Source organism: Rana temporaria, chromosome 2 (assembly GCF_905171775.1).
Source record: "Rana temporaria chromosome 2, aRanTem1.1, whole genome shotgun sequence".
Classification (NCBI taxonomy): domain Eukaryota; kingdom Metazoa; phylum Chordata; class Amphibia; order Anura; family Ranidae; genus Rana; species Rana temporaria.
Window position 1 is genome coordinate 255,295,130 of NC_053490.1, and position 20,943 is coordinate 255,316,072.

General features: G+C 45.9%; 1 protein-coding gene across 1 annotated transcript in view; it reads left to right on the forward strand.

Annotated features, from left to right (window-relative positions):
* The window catches only part of LOC120926665 (multidrug and toxin extrusion protein 2-like), a 217,659-nt gene that overhangs the window by 112,909 nt on the left and 83,807 nt on the right, over window positions 1-20,943 (forward strand). Inside the window, exons 6-10 of the mRNA XM_040336789.1 lie at window positions 5,440-5,484; window positions 12,641-12,738; window positions 14,111-14,208; window positions 16,969-17,082; window positions 19,914-19,981. Coding sequence (XP_040192723.1) covers window positions 5,440-5,484; window positions 12,641-12,738; window positions 14,111-14,208; window positions 16,969-17,082; window positions 19,914-19,981 — 423 coding nt within the window. The remainder of the gene's footprint in view (window positions 1-5,439; window positions 5,485-12,640; window positions 12,739-14,110; window positions 14,209-16,968; window positions 17,083-19,913; window positions 19,982-20,943) is intronic.

A 20,943-nucleotide genomic window follows, 5' to 3' on the forward strand; every position in this document is an offset into this window, starting at 1 on the left:
CCCCCAGCACAGACTGATTCCCCAGCCAGGACAGAACCACCAGATTTACCCTACTATCACAGGCCCCTGAGCACAGACTGACCCTCAGCACAGACCGACCCTCAGTACATACTTCCTAGCACAGACCCCTCGGTACTAACTCCCATCCAGCATGGATCCCTCAGTAAGTAGTGACCCCCTCAGCACAGGCCACTAAGCACAGACTGACCCCCCAACAGATTCCTAAATCTTCCCTCCCTTGTCGCCCCCTCAGTACAGATCCCCCGCATACCAGACCCCACCTCCAGTACAGACCCCTAAGTACAACCACCCACCCCCCAGTCCAGACAACCCTCCCCCAGTACAGATCCTTTGGTACAAACAACCCTCTCCCTCAACACAGACACAGATCTCCCTCACTGTAAACTCACTCACCAAATAACCATATGCAGGGGGAGTTCAGAGTGAAGGTATGTCCTCCTCTGGGCTCTTTCATATTAAACTCTCGGGGTACCCACTGTCACTGAAGCACCACGTGTGGAATTGTTGGAGGTCTGCGGTCACCTGCCTTTTTTCTGTGTTGCACTTGCAGTTTCAAGAAGCAATGCAAACAAAGAAATGTCAGGAGGGTGCAGCACCCCCACGGGTCCGCACCTCCTGCACCCCTCTTAGTACCCTGCTGACAAGTAGATCTCTAATTGGTCGAGGTGGAGAGACAGGTAAATTACATCACAGCCTCCACCTTGGCCAATCAGAGAACGCTTTGTATTCATCGTTAAAATTACTAATTATTCTTTCTGGCAGCAGAAAGGAAGTGTCTGCCACCTGTGTAGGGAGGCAGCACCGCTTACTGTGTGCAACAAAAGTTATTATAGTGTATTATAGCATCCCAAGCTGCCAGACCATACTACAACAGTAAGCATTCACTTTAACCAAGTAAGTTCAAGCAATGACAATAAAGTGACAAAAAAGCAGGAGATCTCATTTAAAGTGGTATAGCAGTATTAAACTTTGTTTTCTTTTTAAATGTATTTAATTAAAGTGACCCCCAGGTTGTTTATTATGCCATTATGGGCTACTATGCACTGTACAGGAGCATGGGAGTTACTTCATCGGGGCACAGAGCAGGTGCCGTAAATGTGGTCTGAGCTGCGCATGCGTGGCTCAGATAACATTACTGCAGAAAGGCCAGGAGAGACATTTATGAAATGTAGCACTACCCCCGAAGGAGCTGCTGGTTTGTTTTGGGTGGCACGTTACCTCTGTATCTCCGCCGTCTAGGGTACTTAATGAGAGCTGCAGTAAAGTTAATGTCCACATGACAGGTGTCTTTTCTGTGCTTTTATTACCCAACAGGGTAAAATGATAGAAGTAAATGGAAGGTGAAGGAATAGCGGAATGGAAGATAGCAAATTCAGGTGTAACTGGATAGGGAAACAGTCCTGCTTCCAACGCCACTCTAGCCAGAGTGGGTATAGTGCATCTGGACAGGCCTTTCTCACCAGCCTGGCAGCCAGAGTGTCACTCGAACTTAGGATTAAGTCTCTGCCACAGACCCTCCTAAAGGTTGGAGACAATTATGGTCCGGAATCCTCTTTCAGTAGATTCAGCACCCGGATCTCCTTCAGGTAGTTTTGGTCAAATTAGCAACTGACAGGCGATCAACATCCAGCCTCTCAGAACCTAGGTTGTCCTCTCCTGGAACACCAGTCTTGTGCTTGGTATCCTTCAGACAGACTCCTTATCGGTCAGCTTCCTCCAATTGGACGGACAGCTCAGTACCCCCTTCAGATTGGGGACCCAATCGATCACTGGGTCCGCACAGCAGATCAATTGCTCTGGGCCAACGTGGTCCCCAACACACGCACACCCCGGCCAGGAGGGCCATTTGCGGGGGTGTCGTGGAATGGCTACTCCAATTGTGGGCGCCACACGAGGAAGAGAACCTCGAGAGAATGGCGTCTGCCCGTAATTACCCCTCCCCAGCATGCACAGCGAGGCGATTACCCTCCCTGATTGGCTGCTGGGGGGAATATTCAACCGCACTTGACTCCACTGCTGCCACCTATCGCTCTGGGGTGGAACTCACTCCCCCGGCAACGACAGCATGTACAGTCAGCACAGCCAAAGCCAGAGCAGAGGCCCCAAATTTAAAAATTAGACTAGTTCAGAGCCAACTATTTCTCTGAACTTTCCCCTAAATTTCCAATAGCACCGGCTCTGAAAATAGCCAGGCGCTACAGACAGAAGAGACTATTAGGGTCTCTTCTGTTAGAAAATCCTTGTCTGTCAGCCTGTCAGCTGTTTTTTTATTTTTTACTTTACTACGACTTTTACTTGTTTCCTAGTAATATTACAAGCAGGATGGAACTGTACTTAATTGTTGTCAGTAGAAGGCAAAGGCATTCACCTAAGTATAGCAATCCTAGCTTAAATAGAATAACTCAAGCATAAAAGCCGGCTATACAGACAGGCGCCCCTAGGAGGTCATTGGGAGCCATTGATTCCTTATAGCTGCTATAAAAAAAATCAGTTTCCCTCTGTCATATATACAGTCACAAAATAATGGTACATTGCATGGATACGTGAAATGTTTTGCTTTTATCAGTAAGATTTGTTCTCTGTTATGGAACATCTCCCACCTATCTTATGAAGATGAAAGGGGGGTGTTCTGTAGTCTCATCTTAGGGTGACAATATTGCTCCTCCAAAGATTCAGTAGAGTGAGTGAGCGCTGTCAGCCTAGGACAGGAAGTGTTTTACTGGTAGGATATGGTCTTCGGGTATGGGCGTTCCTTCTTGATTGACAGTCTTCCGACAGGCTTCCGACGGTCGCATCTATCGCGTCACGATTTTCCGAAAGTAGCCGAACGTCGGTGCGCAGGTGCCGTATAGAGCCGCGCCGATGTTCGGCTTCTTTCGGCTACTCGTGACGTGATGGATGCGACCATCGGAAGCCTGTCGGAAGACTGTCAATCAAGAAGAAACGCCCATACCCGAAGACCATACCCGGAAGCGGCGGAGAAGATCGCTCTCTACAACGGTAAGTACAGCGTCAATTTTAAAACAACCAGTCGATTCCCCTAGACAAAATGAGCATCAATCTAAGGGTAACATTTTTTTGGAGGGGGAACTATTGCTTTAAGAGATTTCTCCTCACCTCCTGATATGTTGACCACTGGCTCTGGGGCAGGAATAAGGAAAATTTTGTCCGTGGAGACACGGACAACAATAAAACACAAACAGGTGCTATAATTTTTCTCCGCTCCACTAAAAAGTGTCGCCCAGCTCTAGATGGAGACATCTTGGCCCGGATTCTCAAAGGAGTTACGCCGGCGTATCTCCAGATACGCCGTCGTAACTCTGAGTGCGGCCCGTCGCAACTCGACGCCTTATTCATAGAATCAGATACGCCTCACAGTTGCCTAGATACGAGCGGCGTAAGTCTCCTATGCCGTCGTATCTTAGGGTGCATATTTACGCTGGCCGCTAGGTGGCGGTTCCGTATATTTCCGCGTTGAATATGCTAATTAGCTAGATACGCCGATTTACGAATGTACGTGCGCCCGGCGTATCAAGATACGTTGTTTACGTAAGACATACGCCGGCATAAAGTTACCCCTCATAAAGCAGGGGTAAGTCATGTTAAGTATGGACGTCGGAAACGTACAAACAGCGTCGTATTTTACGTCGTTTGCGTAAGTTGTCCGTGAATGGGGCTGGACGTAAGTTACGTTCACGTCGACTAGGTATTGAGCGGGCGTAATTTAATTTGAAAATTGAACGTGATACTGAGCATGCGCGCGCATGCGCCGTTCGAAAAAAGGGTCATTTACGTGGGGTCATGATTCGTTTACATAAAACACGCCCCCCTGTTCCTCATTTGATTTAGGCGCGCTTACGCCGGCACATTTACGCTACGCCGACGTAACTTTGGACGCAAGTGCTTTGTGAATACAGCACTTGCCTCTCTAAGTTGTGGCGGCGTAGCCCTACGAGAATCTGGGCCTTAGGGTTTATGTTTGTAGCACTACCCCCGAAGGAGCTGCTGGATTGTTTTGGGCGGCATGTTACCTCTATTCCTTCGCCGTCTAGGGTATCAGATGAGAGTTGAGAAAAACTTGTCCACACTTTGGGCTTCTTTTTCTTTGCTTTATTTACCCAATGTGATAAAAGAATAAAAGTAATAGCTGAAGAGGTGGAAGGGTAATAGGTAGTAGGTTCAGGTGTGTAACTTTTGTTCGGAAACACTCCTGCTTCCAACAATGTAGCTCTCGTTGCCACTCTAGCCAGAGTGGGTACTGTGCACCTGGATAGGCCTCTCTCACTAACTTAGCAGCCAGGATGTCACACGGAAACTTCAGCAAAGTCTCTGCCACAGACCTTCCCAAAGATGGAGATATATTTGGTCCAGAATCCTCTCAGCACAAGATTAAGCACCCGGATCTCTCTTGAATAAATTCTTGTGAACTCAGAACTGACAGGCGACCATCACTCAGCGTCTCAGTAATGGTGCGTCCTTCGATGAAGTTCAAAGCCTCTCCTGAGATACCAGCCTCTTGCTCGGTGCTCTCCAAGACAGGTTCTTCATCGAGTGGCTTCCTCCCTCAGGACAGACAGCACAGAACCACTCTGCAAACGTTGGCCCCTGTCTGACTACCGGGCCTACATAGTAGCTCACAACCCCGGACCAACGTGGTCCCGGAGCCAGAAACACTTGAACATGCATCCCCGGTCAGGAGGGCCCCACACGGGGGGTGGTGGGACGACAGACCAGGATCGGAGACGACGACCCCGAACTAATGACTTCTGCCCCTTAAGTACTCCTCCACAGCATGCACAGCGGGACAATCAAATCCCTCTGATTGGCTGCTGGAGGGGAACACCTAAAACACCTTGACCTGACTGCTGCCACCCTTGGCCTGGAGTGATAATGACACCCCAGACAACAATAGTGGTCACTCACAGTACAGCCATGGCTGGAACAGAAGCCCAAATTTAGTAAAAAATCATACAGTCTGAGTCAACTAATTCTTAGACTACCCTCTAAATGTAACGCAGCGCCGGCTAGAAAGTAGCAGGCCGCAACATGTTGATGGGTGTTATTGGAATGCAAAAGTTGAATCACATTGTTTGAGAAGAACAGGCTGTGTTTGACCTGCTTTGTCTGCAGTTCAAATGCACTTCAATAGACCATACTGTGCCAAAAAGGAATGCAAATCAAAACAGATGAAATGCACACTCTGAACTGCTATATTACGATCAATAGGATTTTTCTGATCTGTATTTGCTAGGAAAAAATGCCTGTCCACATGAGTCCTGGCCCTCACTTCTGGCCTAAAGGATCACCATCACTGGGAAATCTTACATAATAGGGGCATAGGCCACAATAAAATTCTACTTTCTGTTCCATTATGTATGTGCTAAATAATACTTTTTATGCTTCTAAATTTCATTACAGGCCCTACTTCTTCAGCAACTGCAATTCAGATATTTGCAAAATCAGGTAAAACACACATTTTATAGCTAACTTACATAGTTACATAGTAGGTGAGGCTGAAAAAATATACAAGTCCAACCTATGTGTGTGATTATATTCAAGTATTACCTTGTATATCCCTGTATGTTGTGGTCGTTCGGGTGCTTATCCAATTGTTTTTTTTAAACTATCGATGCTCCCCGCTGAGACAACCGCCTGTGGAAGGGAATTCCACATCCTGCCCACTCTTTCAGTAAAGAACCCTCTATGTAGTTTATGGTTAAACCTCTTTCTTCTAATTTTAATGAGTGGCCACTTGTCTTGTTAAACCCCCTTCTGCAAAAAAAGTTGTACTCCTATTGTGGGGTCACCAGTACAATATTTTTAAATCAAAATCATATCCCCTCTCAAGCGACTCTTCTCCAGACAGAATAAGTTCAGTGCTCGCAACCTTTCATCATAACTAATATCCTCCAGACCATTTATTAGCTTTGTTGCTTTTCTTTGTACTTGCTCCATTTCCAGTACATCCTTCCTGAGGACTGGTGCCCAGAACTGGACAGCATACTCTAGGTGCGGCCGGATCAGAGTCTTGTAGAGTGGTAGAATTATCGCTTTATCCCTGGAGTTAATCCCTTTTTTAATGCATACCAATATTCTGTTTTTTTTTTTTTTAACAGCAGCTTGGCATTGCATGCCATTGCTGAGCCTATCATCTACTAGGACCCCCAGGTCCTTTTCCATACTAGATTCCCCCAGAGATTCTCCCCTTATTTAAAATTTTTCTACATTAAACCTCATTTGCCATGTAGTTGCCCACCTCATTAATTTGATCAGATCTTCTTGCAAGGTTTCCACATCCTGCGGAGAAGTTATTGCCCTGCTTAGCTTAGTATCGTCCGCAAATACAGAGATTGAACTGTTTACCCCATCCTCCAGGTCGTTTATGAATAAATTAAATAGGATTGGTGCCAGCACAGAACTCTTTGGGACCCCACTACCCACCCCTGATCATTTCAAGTATTTCCCATTTATCACCACCCTCTGAACTCGCCCTTGTTGCCAGGTTTCAATCCATGTACTCACCCTATGGTCCATGCCAACAAACCTTATTTTTCCATTAAACATTTATGAGGAACTGTGTCAAACGCTTTTGCAAAATCCAGATACACCACGTATACTGGCCTTCTTTTATCTAGATGGTAACTCACCTCCTCATAGAAGGTTAATTGACTGGTTTGGCAAAAACGATTCTTCATGAATCCATACTGCTAATGATACCATTTTCATTACTAAAATCTTGTATATAGTCCCCTATCATCCCCTCCAAGAGCTTGCATACTATTGATGTTAGGCTAACTGGTCTATAATTCCCAGGGATGTATTTTGGGCCCTTTTTAAAATTGGTGCTACATTGGCTTTTCTCCAATCTGCTGATACCATTCCAGTCAGTAGACTGTCAGTAAAAATTAGGAACAATGATCTGGCAATTACTTGACTGAGTTCCCCAAGTACCCTCGGGTGCAAGCCATCCGGTCCTGGTGATTTATTAATGTTAAGTTTCCCAAGTCTAATTCTAATTCTATCCTCTGTTAGCCATGAGGGTGGTTTCTGTGATGTGTCATGAGGATAAGCACTGCAGTTTTGGTTATTAAACCCCCCGATTCCCTTGTGAAGACTGAGGAGAAGATTAAATTCAATGCCTTCACCATCTCCCCATCCTTTGTAACCAGATGTCCTTCCTGATCCTTTATGGGGCCAATATGGTCTGTCCTCTCTTTTTTACTATTTACATAGTTAAAGAATTTCTGGATTTTTTTTTTTGCTCTCCTCCTCTGTGTCTTTCATGTTGTATCTTAGCTGCCCTAATTGCACCCTTACATATCTTATTGCATTCTTTATAAAGTCTGAATGCTGATGATGATCCCTCAATCTTGTATTCTTTGAAAACCTTCTCCTTTGTTGTTATATATATTTTTACATTGGAGTAAGCAATCCTGGACTATTATTCACTCTTTTAAATGTATTACCCAATTGGATGCACTGACTAATGCCCTTATTTAATATGCTCTTAAAGCAAACCCATTGTCATGATCAGGCATCGAGCTTGAAGACCAGTAGCTTTAGAAGTTGTGGGACAGGTATACAGGCAATCACTTCTGGCAGATGACACAGGCTCACCTGAGGTGCAGAATTTAAGTACTAGCTGGTGTTCACCAGAGCTCCTGATGGTGGAGATGGATTTAGCTGTGTGCTAGTACCAGGTCTCAGTCCTCAGGTTTGCCCCACCAGCAAGCCGGGTCCAGTAGCAGATGAGCAGATAAGGGTTAAACAGCAGCATGGTCATTAAGCAAGCCAAAAGGTCGGTAAAGAGTAGTTGCAGGTTGGGATCAGGCAGTAGAGCAGTCAAGGAACAAGCCAAGGGTCAATCACAAGTGGTAGCGAAATACAGATGGCAGCAGGGAAGTCAAATAGCAAGGCACTGGCTGAGAAGGCACAGTAACCTGGCAAAGAGGAAGTGCAGAGACAAGGCTGTTATAGGAAGTTCATGGGAGGAGCAAGGAGTTCAAGGTTCAACAGCAATCAAGACACAAGGCAGAGTTGTCCAATGGATCAGGCAGGGAGCTGTCCAGCATCCCAGATAGCTCAGTGGGAAGCATCAGCACCAGACACAGAAGAGGTCTGAGGTTCAAGACCAGATCCTGACAGTACTCCCCTCCTTTCAGGACATTCCCTGGACATCTTAGGGCTTGGTTTGTGAGGAAACCTCTGATGGAATTCTCTTGTTAATCTAAGGTTCTCCTCAGGCTTCCAAGAATTTTCTTCTGGCCCATATCCTTTCCATTGGACCAGATATTGTAGCTTGTTTCTAAAGATCCTGGAATCAAGAATTTTTTTCCACCACAAATTCTACTTCACCCTGTAACTCAACAGGTGGAGGAGGTGGAAGAGTTCTTCCAGGAAAGGAATTTTCATTAAATGGTTTAAGAAGCAAGATGTGAAGAACAGGATGAATTTTCATACTATTTTTAAGTTTTAAGCAAAAAGTAACCGGATTGATTTGAGCAGAAATCTTGAATGGTCTTACAAACTTCTGGCCCAGCTTTGCAGATGGAACATAGACCTTCAAATTTTTGGTTGATAACCAAACTTTGTCACCCACATAAAAGGTAGGAAGTGATCTGCAATGTCTATCAGCAGTCTTCTGGGGATGAAAAGCAGAAGACAGATTAACTGTTACACCTAAAGCTGAGCAAAAGTTTTTCAACCATTTTAAAGTAAACGGTACTCCTCTGTCAGACACCACATCGTCAGGGATTCCATGTAGTTTAAATACTTCTCGAAGCATTAACTCAGCAGTTTGTTCAGCTGAAGGTACCCCCTTAACAGGTATAAAATGGTATCTTAGTGGTATCTTAGTGAACTGAGCCAACAACCAAGATAGTGGTCATTTCTCTTGAGGGAGGTAAATCTACCACAAAGTCCATAGAAATTGAGCCCCATGGTCCTGATGGAACAGGGAACGGCTGGAGCAACCCCAAAGGAGAAGCTTGCGGAGTCTTACTGCGTGCACAGGTCAGGCATGAGGCCACATGTTTGACATCTTTCTTATAGCTGGGCCACCAAAAGGAATGTGACAATAGCTCTTCTCTTTTGGAAATCCCCAAATGCCCAGCAAGTTTTGAGTCATGGACCAACCCGGGGGCTTTAATCTGAGCAGATTCAGGCACATAGAGACTATGTTCATGAGACCAAATGCCATTCTTTTACACAAGGTTAATATCCGTAGGTGGATTATTGAGAAGAGGGTCGTTTTCGTATCCCCTCCTTTAGAAGATTTAAGAATGTCTTGAAACCTGTGGCCCCTATAAAGTTCTTTTGAGGTAGGACCGTACATTCAGGGTTGTCTTCCTGGCATGGTTCAGTAAACATCCTTGATAATGCATCAGTCTTACCCAGGCCCGGACTGGGACATAAAATAGGCCCGGGCATTTTAGACTGAGCAGCCGGGGGGGCGTTGGCGTTTCACGGGAGCGGTTGATGATGGGATGTGGGGTTCCAGGATGTGTAGATTTGATTACTTTAACTCCGGTTTTGATGGCGGAGTCCTGAAAATAGTATGAAGCAGCACAAGATGAGGGTTGCTCTAATGCAGGGGCAACCTTTAGGGCATATTGTGCCAACAATTGTTTTCAAATAAAAAAATACACAGAAGGCAACGCAGCTAGCCACTCACAGGTGCCCCTGCCATTTGCAATGTGTCTAAACACGTGTGTAAATGTAGCCTTATAACAGGGTTGGGAGCTACTACTTTAGAAAACAAGTTATTAAACCCTGTTATAAAGTGCATGTCCCTTTTAAAACTTATAAAGTAGTGGTTACAAAGCCAGTTATTAAGCATGACTCACAAAGCCAGATATAATGGAGTACTCACAAAGCCAGTCAATAAGCAAAACTCCTTTATAACTGGCTCTGTAAGTAATGCTTAGTAACTGGCTTTGTGAACACTGAAAAGCCCGTTATAAAGCATTAAGCCTTGTACACACCACTTAACTGACAGCTCAGATCGGAGCCGCTGTACTAACAACCCACTGTTAGTACAGTGATCTCCCCTGATGAGTTATTGTGTTCTGACAGAGGGACACCCCCGCCAGAACACCCTGGTCAGCGCTCTGAGCCATTGGCTAAAAACGCTGACCTTTTTCAATCACAAGCCTTCGACAGAAGCTGTGCTGAATGGCAGGCTTCTTTTGGACTGGCTGCCGTACACACAGGCTGAATGCCGGCTGACATTCGGCCCGTGTACACTAGGCTTTACTTACAGAGCGAGTTATTAATCAAAACTCCTTTATAACTGGCTCTGTGAGTACTTCAGAGGCAGTTATAAAGCATTACTCACACTGTCAGTTAATAATAATTACAGAGCCAGTTATAAAGGATTATTGCTTTATAACTGGCTTTTTGACCATTACTTTTACTAGTGCTTCCAAAGCCTTGTTAAATACCTTATCCAGTCAACTTTTCTGGGTAGAATTGTCTCCCCTTCATCCTGAACCTGGTACAAGGCTACAGAGGGAGAGGAGTGTCCAGAGATAGCAGGTGCAAAAGGATAAATTACAGTTAATGAAAAAAAAAAAATTATAGCTACCATTATCAAAGTGTTCCCTGGCCGAGCATCAGACCCTTCACTGGCAGGAATGGAGATGGATGTACACCAGCCATCAGCCACACTACTTTCCTTTCCCTATAGATGGCCGCAGCACCTTGCTGGCTTTCATGTGTGGGAGGCAGGTCTCAGTAGGTGGTGTTGCATAAGGCCTCTTCCTCTGCTTCTTGTCCCTCCTCCATTCCTGGCGTCCTGGTTGCCAAGTGACCATCGGCTGTGGGGCGCATGCGCGGACACGGACGTCCTGTTCAACGGCGGCCTGGGTTGCCATGGATCGTCTTGGTAGGCGGGGAATGAGGAGACTCTTTCCACTCCTCCGACCACCACCCAGAGAGAAGGGGATCGTTGCGAGTCCCAACCCCCTGTTATGCCGACAGGTGGCTCTGAGGCTCGCACGCACCCCCCCCACTGCCCAGTGCCACTACAGCTCTCAAAGCACCTGTAACCACTGCCGTCCCGCACGCTGTCTCCACTTCAGACGTGGAGGGGGGGGAGGGAATGCAGACCCAGACATGATCATGCAGCCCGGCGGCCCCCGGCCCACCAGGCAAACGCCCGGTCTGCCCTATGGCCAGTGTGGGCCTGTCCATAAGTGAACCCTGCGCCATATCTGAGGACCACATAATGGTGTCCCAAGAATCCTAGTAAGTGCACCACCACCCACTCCTGACCCAAGCCAGCTGATATAACATGCCAAGGTAAAGGCTTTGCTCACTGCCTCTTTGAGGCCTAGTGCAGTACACTGCTTTTGTGACACATTAATGAGACATCTAAGGTGTGGTAGTCAGATGGGGTCCAAAGGGTACAGTCCTAAAGCTGGCTAGCAACCTCTGGTTTGGTTTGAAGTGTCCCCTGGAAAAGAAAAGGAGGTGTGAGGGCCCTTATAGTGTAGTAATTTGTTATGGTAATAAATAGGATGCTTAAAGCGGAGTTCCACCCACATCTTTGTTTTTTTCCGCACTCCCATTGCACATTAATGAGGCAATTCTACTGAAAATGATCCAAGTTATTGGTACAGTACAAGTCCACATAATATTTATGTAAATAACCATTTTAAACTCCATGAGTCACAATTGCAAACATTGGCATGGCTAATACCAACCCTGCACAATGAAAGCTAAAAAGGAGCAAGTTACTGAAATGCTACAAGCTGTGTTTTGTTCCAAATAGCCTGGCCGCCCAATCTTTGGACTTAACTGCAGTTAGTATTATGCTGTTACAAATAGCACTTTAAGGCCCCGTACACACGAGAGGATCCATCCGCTGGAATTGATCCGCGGATCGGCTCCAGTGGATAGATCCCCTGGTGTGTACAATCCAGCGGATCTGTTTCCGCTGATTTTTATCCCCTGGGATGGATTTCAAGTGGATAAAAATTTGAAGACATGCTTTAAAATCTATCCGCTTGAATCCATCCCAACGGATTGATCCGCTGGTCTGTACAGACTCACCGGATCAATCCGTCCGAATAGATCCCCCGCATGCGTCGTAATGATTTGACGCATGCGTGGAATTCCTTATATGACAGTGTCGCGCACGTCGCCGCGTCATCATCGCGGCGACGGCGCGACACGTCATCGCGATGGGATTTCGGCGCGGATTTCGATCCGATGGTGAGTACACTCCATCGGATCAAAATCCTCGCAAATCCTCGAGAGGATTTATCCGCGGAAACGGTCCGGTGGACCGTATCCGCGGATAAATCCTCTCGTGTGTACTAGGCCTGAGGCTTCATGTACACTGGCCTACATTTAGCATGTGTGCAAGAAAATGCAAAATGCAGCAAAATTGCTGCAAAAATGGAAGCTCACCTGAATGCGGCCGCTCCTAAACTCTGCCAAAAAAAGCTCTTTATGCAGTTGAGTTTAGGAGCTTTGGAAAAAAATCAAAAGCTCCTAAACTCAAGTTTAGAAGCTGCCAGCGTAGGCTAGTGTAGTTTATAAAAGCCTCCCCTGGATATGAATTTTTTTTTTTTTTTAAGTAGAGTTTAACAACCATACGTTTTTTCTTTTCTAGGGTATTTTATGGCCTCAGGTTTTTGTTGGTGTAGGAGTAAACATCGTGAATGCTGTTGTCAACGCTATTTTCTTGTACATATTGAAAATGGAATTTGAGTGAGTATATCACATTTATTTTTATGTTTCACTGTTATTTTGAGAACACCAAAAGGCAATCTTTTTTACAAAAAATGTGGTCGTTCATTTCACAAATGAACAGTAGTGTTGGAATGGATTGATGGAATTTTCTACTAGCTGATTACTTTGATAGTGCCACTTAAACAGTATACAGGGATGCCCTGTACACACAATCGGTTTGTCTGATGAAAACGGACCGATGGACCGCTTTCATCAGACGAACCGATCGTGTGTGGGTCCCATCAGTTTTTTTTCCCAACGGTGAAAAAAAATAGAACCTGTTTTAAAATTTTCGTATGGTTAAAAAAACGATAGAAAAAAACGATCGTCTGTGGGGAAATCCATCGGTCAAAAATCCACGCATGCTCAGAATCAAGTCGACGCATTGAACTTCATTTTTCTCAGCACGTCGTTGTGTTTTACGTCACCGCGTTGGACACGATCGGATTTTTAACCGATGGTCTGTAGGCAAGACTGATAAAAGTCAGCTTCATCGGATATCTGATGAAAAAATCCATCGATTCGTTTTCATCAGACGAACTGATCACGTGTACATGGCATCAGATACAAGGTGGCAGAAACTCTGAGTGAAGAAAGATGTTCCCTTCAACTGATGACCATTCATGCTATTGTGACAATGTTTAAAGAAAGCCTGTTATGAGAGAAATAAGGTGACTCTGACCCCCCCCCCCCCCCCAAACTGAAAATGCTAGTTAAATAACTGTGATGGCTTTAAAACATTTTCAGATATCCATTTTTTAGATATTCAAACACTGGCTTCAATATGTTGTCACATTTTCAGATCAGTAAGATTAGAAAAGCCAACATTTATCCATAAACCAGGTAAGTATCTGAAAGCACTGAATCTAGAGTGAGCATAACAGCCAGACAATTTACATTTTCAGAAAGAGAGATTAACAGTGGCAGCCTTCGGGTTTTCCTTACAGCAAGATTGCAATAACTATATAGGTGTAGATGCAGGACCATGGTGATGCAAGCATGTAATGCATTGTTTATGAGCATTACTACACGATTTTGATTAAATTATAACGTGAGGTTTTAACACATCTAATTAGTTTGGGATGTACTGATTATCAAATACAGACTGGTTGTAGATGCGCCCAAATCAGAATTCAGAATGTGGAGTGGAGAGATCAGTAAAGAAATATAGACAGCCATGTTGCTCCAATTCTGAACGCGTGTCTTGCTGTATGTTTGCAAAATGTTTTCATATAAATACCTAATCAACAGTGTTTTTGTATTTACTTAATCAATAGCCAAATATGTGCTTTTGGAAATTCTGTATATATCTCCATGGTAATAATTTACTTATATATTTTTTTTTTTTCAGAGGTTCAGCTTGTGCAAACACAATTTCTCAGTGGGTGTTCGCACTTACAACTTGTTTATATATAGTTGGTAAAAAACTGCATGTGGAAACATGGGGAGGTATGTTAAGTACATAGTTAGACCTTATTAACATCAGCTTTCTATTATGTACACCTGTGTTCAGTAGGGTGACCAGACATCTCCGGTTTCTGGGGACAGTCCCCAGATTGAGGACACTGTCCCCGGACAAAGTCTGTTCCCGGATTAGATTTGAACAGGGGCTGGGGCAATTTCAAAGAGTCAGTGCAGAATAATAAAGAAAAAAAATATCTGAATTGCACACCCCCACTCCACCGCTCCTACTAGCTTAGGGGGGTGTATTTTTTTCCATCATCTGTGCCTCTTTCTGATGGTCAAGTGCTGGTTGGAGCTGAGGGAATATTTCTTCAGTTTTGGGTGCATGCCCATTCAGCTCCCCTTGCAAGTTCTTCTGCCTTGGCTCAAGTCACGGCCAGCCGCCTGCCTGCTTATCTCCTTGCTTTCCCTGGCGGAGTGATCTTCCTCTGCTCCCCACCCAGTAGTAGCTGGGGCCTGGAGAGTAAGACTTAGGCTGTGAGCCAGGCGGCGTGGCCAGTAGTGTATTTAGGTTTTGTTCTGCCCTAGGCCTGACTAAACTTGTGCACCCCCTAATTTAAATATGAACCACCCCTTCCCGTTAAGGCCACACCCCTTGCTGTTAAAAGACTTGCCCTGAAATTTTCAAATGGGGACACTAGTTCTGAGGGCCTGGGGGGGCACAAATTTCTAATAATTTTATGGAGCGGACTAAGAAGATATAACCAGTCCACATGCCCTCAACATGGGGGGGTAGGTGCTTTGGGTCAGGGGGGCGCCCTGTGGCCCCCCCACCCCAAAGCACCCTGTCCCCATGTTGATGAGGACAGGGTCTCTTCCCGACAACCCTGGCCGTTGGTTGTCGGGGTCTGTGGAAAGGGAGCTTATCGGAATCTGGGAGCACCCCCAGATGCCGGCCCCCCCCACCCTAGGTGAAATGATTATTGGGTACATAGTACCCCTAGCCATTCACCTGGCGGAATAAAAAATGTAAAAAAAAACACACGACACAGGGTAAAGTAATTTATTAGTCAGCTCCGGGGCCCCCCTCTCTTCTTTAGCTCTTTTAAGAGGGGGGGCTGCTTTTTCGATGTCTTTTGGGGGGGGTGTGCCGCTCTTCCCTGCCATCTGGTTCTGTTCCGCTGGGGGGGGGGGCTTTCTTCTTTAGCTCTTTTACAGAGGCCCCCCCTTTTGGGCTTCCTCCGACGTGTTCGACGGGGGGGATGTGCAGGTCTTCGCCGCCGTCTGGTTCTGTTCCGCCGGGGCGGCACTTTCTTCTTTAGCTCTTTTACAGCGGCCCCCCTTCCGGCATCCTCCGACGTGCTCGGCGGGGGTGACAGGTCTTCTGTCGCCTTCTGCTTCTGCTTGTTCTCCTTCTTCTTCTTCGATGTTGACACGTCGCTTCCTCCTGCTGGAATGGCGGGAGGAAGCGCTGTCACCCCCGCCGAACACGTCGGAGGATGCCGAAAGGGGGGGCCGCTGTAAAAGAGCTAAAGAAGAAAGCCCCCCCCCCCCGGCGGAACAGAACCAGACGGCGGCGAAGACCTGCACATCCCCCCCAGAAGACATCGAAGAAGCAGCCCCCCTCTTAAAAGAGCTAAAGAAGAGAGGGGGGCCCCGGAGCTGACTAATAAATTACTTTACCTGTGTCATGTGTTTTTTTTTTTACATTTTTTATTCCGCCAGGTGAATTTCTAGGGGTACTATGTACCCAATAATCATTCACCTAGGGTGGGGGGCCGGCATCTGGGGGCCCCCTTATTAAAGGGTGCTCCCAGATTCCGATAAGCTCCCTTCCCACAGACCCCGACAACCAACAGCCAGGGTTGTCGGGAAGAGGCCCTGTCCTCATCAACATGGGGACAGGGTTCTTTGGGGTGGGGGCCACAGGGCGCCCCCCTGACTTAAAGCACCTACCCCCCCATGTTGAGGGCATGCAGCCTGGCACGGTCCCCACCCCTTTCCTGACCGGCCAGGCTGGTGCTCGGATACAGGTCTGGTATGGATTTTGGGGGGATCCACCCACGCCGGTTTTTCGGTGCAGGGGGTGTCTTCTTAAAATCCATAGCAGACCCAAGGGCCTGGTATGCTCCTGTAGGGGGGACCCATGCCGTTTTCTTTGTTGAAATTTGGCGTGGAGTTCCTCCTCAAGATTCATACCAAACGCAGCTGACACAGTGCACTGCGGTTACCTGCGGTTATGTGCCGATAGCTGCGGGATTTCGCAGCTGGGCGCATCCAGTTCTATTTTTTCTATCCGCACAAAAACGCGGGGAAAAACATCGCAGGTAACCGTAGTGTGTGAATGATGTCATAGGAAAGCATTGTGTGCTTCTAGCTGTGGTAAAATCCGCAGCTAAAAGCACCATTCTACCTGTCTGTCTGAAAGGGGCCTTAGAGCATGTTGGCACTGAGAGGCTGAGACGGCCTCTCCCCACCCCTCCACAGCTCAGCGCTCCAGTGAGCGTGGAGGAGCAGAGCAGGAGAGCTCTCTACTCAGGGAGGTGAGAGAACCGAGCCATCAGCGATGTTCGGTGGCTCGGTTCTCAGTGAAGAGGCGACGGGGGACAGATGCAGCACAATACATAAATAAATAGAATATATTTGTTTTAAACCAGAGTATAGCATCACTTTAAGGTTACATATTTGACAATGGGAGGGTTAAAATTAACATCAAGGGGTAAATACACAATGCTGTTATTATATTATATTTATATTAATGTTTATAGTTATTTAGATATACATGCACATCTCTTCTCTTTTCAGGATGGTCCAAAGACTGTCTTCAGGAGTGGGATTTATTATTGTATCTTGCTATCCCCAGCATGCTGATGTTTTGCATTGAATGGTGGGCTTTTGAAATTGGAGGCTTTTTAGCAGGTTCGTTTCCACACATTCTGGGAATACTTTCACTCAGCTCTATCTGCTGTATTTCTTGGGGCCTGACACTCTTTGACCTTTTCTACTGGCTCTTGATGCAGTCTTCATTTTTTTTAGGTTTAGGCAGTCTGTCCACCTACAGAGACTTGGCCAAAAGGTCATCAGTGAGCATCCCAATTGGTTCCTATTTAGGGCAACTTATGAATCTCAGAGTGATTTCTTAAAGACATGAAATACTGTATGAGCAAAGCATATCCCTCTATAATGTATACTTGTCTGAATCCAGAGCGCTAAGTGTCCTTTTCCTCTGCTGCCTTATTCCTCTGCTATCTGCAAGAATCACTTCTGGCAAGTTTTCCTGACACCAAGAGAAACGGTCACAAGGGAGAGATCTCCAGCACAAAGTCTGTGATTGAAAGCCTCACCTCTGTTCATGTGTGCTGTGTGAAGGGGTGTGTGTCCCTTTCCTCCAATCAGTTCTCACTAAGATCTGCAGCTCTCCACCCCCTGTTTTCTGGAAGCGCAGACAAGCTGTATAAATTCTTCACTTTGAATGGCTTTAGAGAAGAGAAGACTGCAGACTGCATAATGGTTAAGATTCTTGTTCTCCTGCTGTTTCCTTAAGAAGAACTTTTACCTTAGCTCTGTAAGTGTCAGTTTCTATTGCTGTCTGTGCTCCTGTTAACCACTTCCTTACTGGGCACTTAAACCCCTTCCTGACCAGAGGACTTTTTGCGATTCGGCACTGCGTCGCTTTAACTGACAATTGCGCGGTCGTGCGACGTGGCTCCCAAACAAAATTAACGTCCTTTTTTCCCCACAAATAGAGCTTTCTTTTGGTGGTATTTGATCACCTCTGCGGTTTTTATTTTTTGCGCTATAAACAAAAATAGAGCGACAATTTTGAAAAAAAAAAAAAAAATTTTTTACTTGTTGCTATAATAAATAGCTCAATTTTTTTTTACGGTTTTTTTTTATCCTCAGACTAGGCCGATACCTATTCTACATATTTTTAGTAAAAAAAAAAAAAAAAATAATCGCAATAAGCAACTGGTTTGCGCAAAAGTTATAGCGCCTACAAAATAAAGGACAGAATTATTATTATTATTTTTTTTTTTTACTAGTAATGGCGGCGATCTGCGATTTTTATTGGGACTGCGACGTTATGGCGGACACATCGGACACTTTTGACACATTTTTGGCGCCATTCACATTTATACTGCAATCAGTGCTATAAATATGCACTAATTACTGTATAAATGTGGCTGGCAGGGAAGGGGTTAACACTAGGGGGTGAGGAAGGGGTTAAATGTGTACCCTAATTAGTGTTCTAACTGTGTGGGGGGAGGGGGGTGACTGGGGGGGGTGACCGATCTGTGTCTCTATGTACAAGAGACACAGATTCGTCTCCTCTCTCCCCTGACAGCACCGCTGTCTGCGAGAGCCGGGAATGAGAGATGATCTCATATGTAAACATATGAGATCATCTCTCATTGGCCGCACAGATCGCCTAGAAAACGGCCGCTCCGATTGGCCGTTCACGGCGATCTGTGACTGGCTGTGTCCAAGGGACACGGCCAGCACAGCAGTTCCCCGCTGCGCGCTCGGGAGCGCGCGCGGGGAACGTGCAAAGGGGAGGCCGTAAAAAGACGGCCTGTTAGAGATTGGGAGCCGCGCTGAGGCCGTACAAAGTCGTACGGCCGTCAGCAAGTGGTTAAGGAGATTCACCTCTATATTTGTCCTGTTTACCATTATCATGGAAAGTGAAATTAAAAGAAAACCCCCAATTTTGGGTTATCCCCAGAAAATTAATAGAGGAAATCTTCCAATGGGGACATTAGTTCTGGTGACCTGGGGGTCCCAAGGAATTCTCTGAACTAGCAGGGATTTCATCCCACTTCCTGTTTGGCCTCAATAGGACACAGATGACGGAAAAAAATCTGACAGAGGCTATAACCCTCCCTTGCTCTATCCAAAAGGAAATAAAGTTTTGCCTATAGTTCTACTTTAAGGGCACGTTTAAACCAGAACGTGGTGCAGGAAACCTGTGTTCCAGTGTGAACCAGCTCTAAAGCCTCAACCGTTTTTCTCGGCAAGAAAGCTGCTGGGAGAGCTTTTTGCCGTACAAACTGTGCGTGTGTATGCTTTCTTGTCGAGAAAACTGCCTGGAATCCCGATGAGAAAAATAGAGAACCTGCTCTCTATTTTCTTCTCGGGATTCTCGGCAAAGTGTTTCCTGCCCAGAAAACCGTACGTTAGTATGCTTACCTGTCCCCAGGTAAACCCGCGCATGCTCGATGAGACTTCATCGTATGCGCGGTAGCATACAAGGGTAGTGTAGGGTGCAGCAAGATGGCAGCAAGGGCATCGAATGTGACGAGCGCCGCGTTCTTGCCATTCAAAAGAACGACGGTTCTTTTGAATGGCCGTCTGAATGCACGGCAAGCTTGACAAGAATCCTGTCAGGAAAACCAACGTTTTTTTCCTGACGGGATTCCCGGCCGTGTGCACAGGGCTTTAGGCCCCTTTCACACGGGGCGAATCAGTAATGATCCGCCCTGTGAACCTCTGATTGCTCAGCGGGGATCGCTAAGTTGAACCCCGCTGAGCCGGCGGATGACAGGGCGGTCCCCGCACACTGTGCAGGGACCTCCCTGTATTTTCTTTTCTCGCTGGACAGGTAAGTGTCCATTTATTAAAAGTCAGCAGCTGCAGTATTTGTAGCTGCTGGCTTTTTAAAAAAAAAACTGGGGTGGACTTCCGCTTTAAGTAGCTGAACAAAAACCTGTATGAACAGCTAAACAACTACTGAATTTTTTTTTTTTTCCTAGGACTTATTAATGATGTGCAGCTGGGCGGACATGCCGTTTTAATGCAGTTGTCAACACTTACTTTATTGGTATGATGGTCACTATTTATGCATTCTAACACTTATTAGCTTAAGTAAAGCAGTATTAGACCAAAAAACAAATATATTGCAACTTACCAGTCCTTAGATGTGTTTTTTCGTAGGGACAGTTAGTTTGCCTGCCGCTAGATGGCTCTGTTCCCAGTATAGTATGATAAATTAGTGCCTCTATAAATACCAGCTGTGTGTGGAACCTAAGTAGTTGGGACATGGGAGCCAAACACCCCGTCACTGCTAAGATGTAGTCCCCTACATACAGGGGTCAAGTCCTGGGGAAAAAAGTGTGGGAACTCCCACCCAAGATCCACTCCCCCACCAAAAAAATAAATGATACGCTTATATGCATAATTACTAAACCGCATTTTTTTTTGATCCACTGTACCTTAGTTATCCTTTATGTTACTGGCCGCTTTATGTATATGGATTCATTGGGTAGTGTGCAGGTATTCCGTCACTTCCTCCATGCCGCAATGTCTCTTGGGAGCTTTTGTCATTGTTCCCAGGAGACATTGCGGAGGTCTTCCGCAAATTAATGCAGGATTTAGAAAGAACTTTAAGCAAGTGATTCGAGCTGGGCATCGCCGCTTAGTGAAGGATTGGCTCGGGCGGTTCGGCTGCTCTAGTCCTGCAAAGGGAACTGCGTTCCTGCTGTGAAAAAGTGCAGGAACTCCGTTCCCACGCGTTCCCGCATGACTTGAGCCCTGCCTACATAGCTGATCTAAAGGGCCATTTGTAGGGTTGAAGTCCCAAGCAAGGTGGAACAGCATTTGCAAGCAGTGGGTAAAGCTTGGGCCATATATGCCATCTGGCATAGGTATACATAGGGAAGTGGTTCATGTGTGTGTAATCAGCTGTTGTCTCCATAAATCTATATTATGCTACAAGGACTCATGTTTACAAAGGATTCTTGATATTAAAAAATTAAGAGTTGCCTGTTGTGAAGCACATAATTA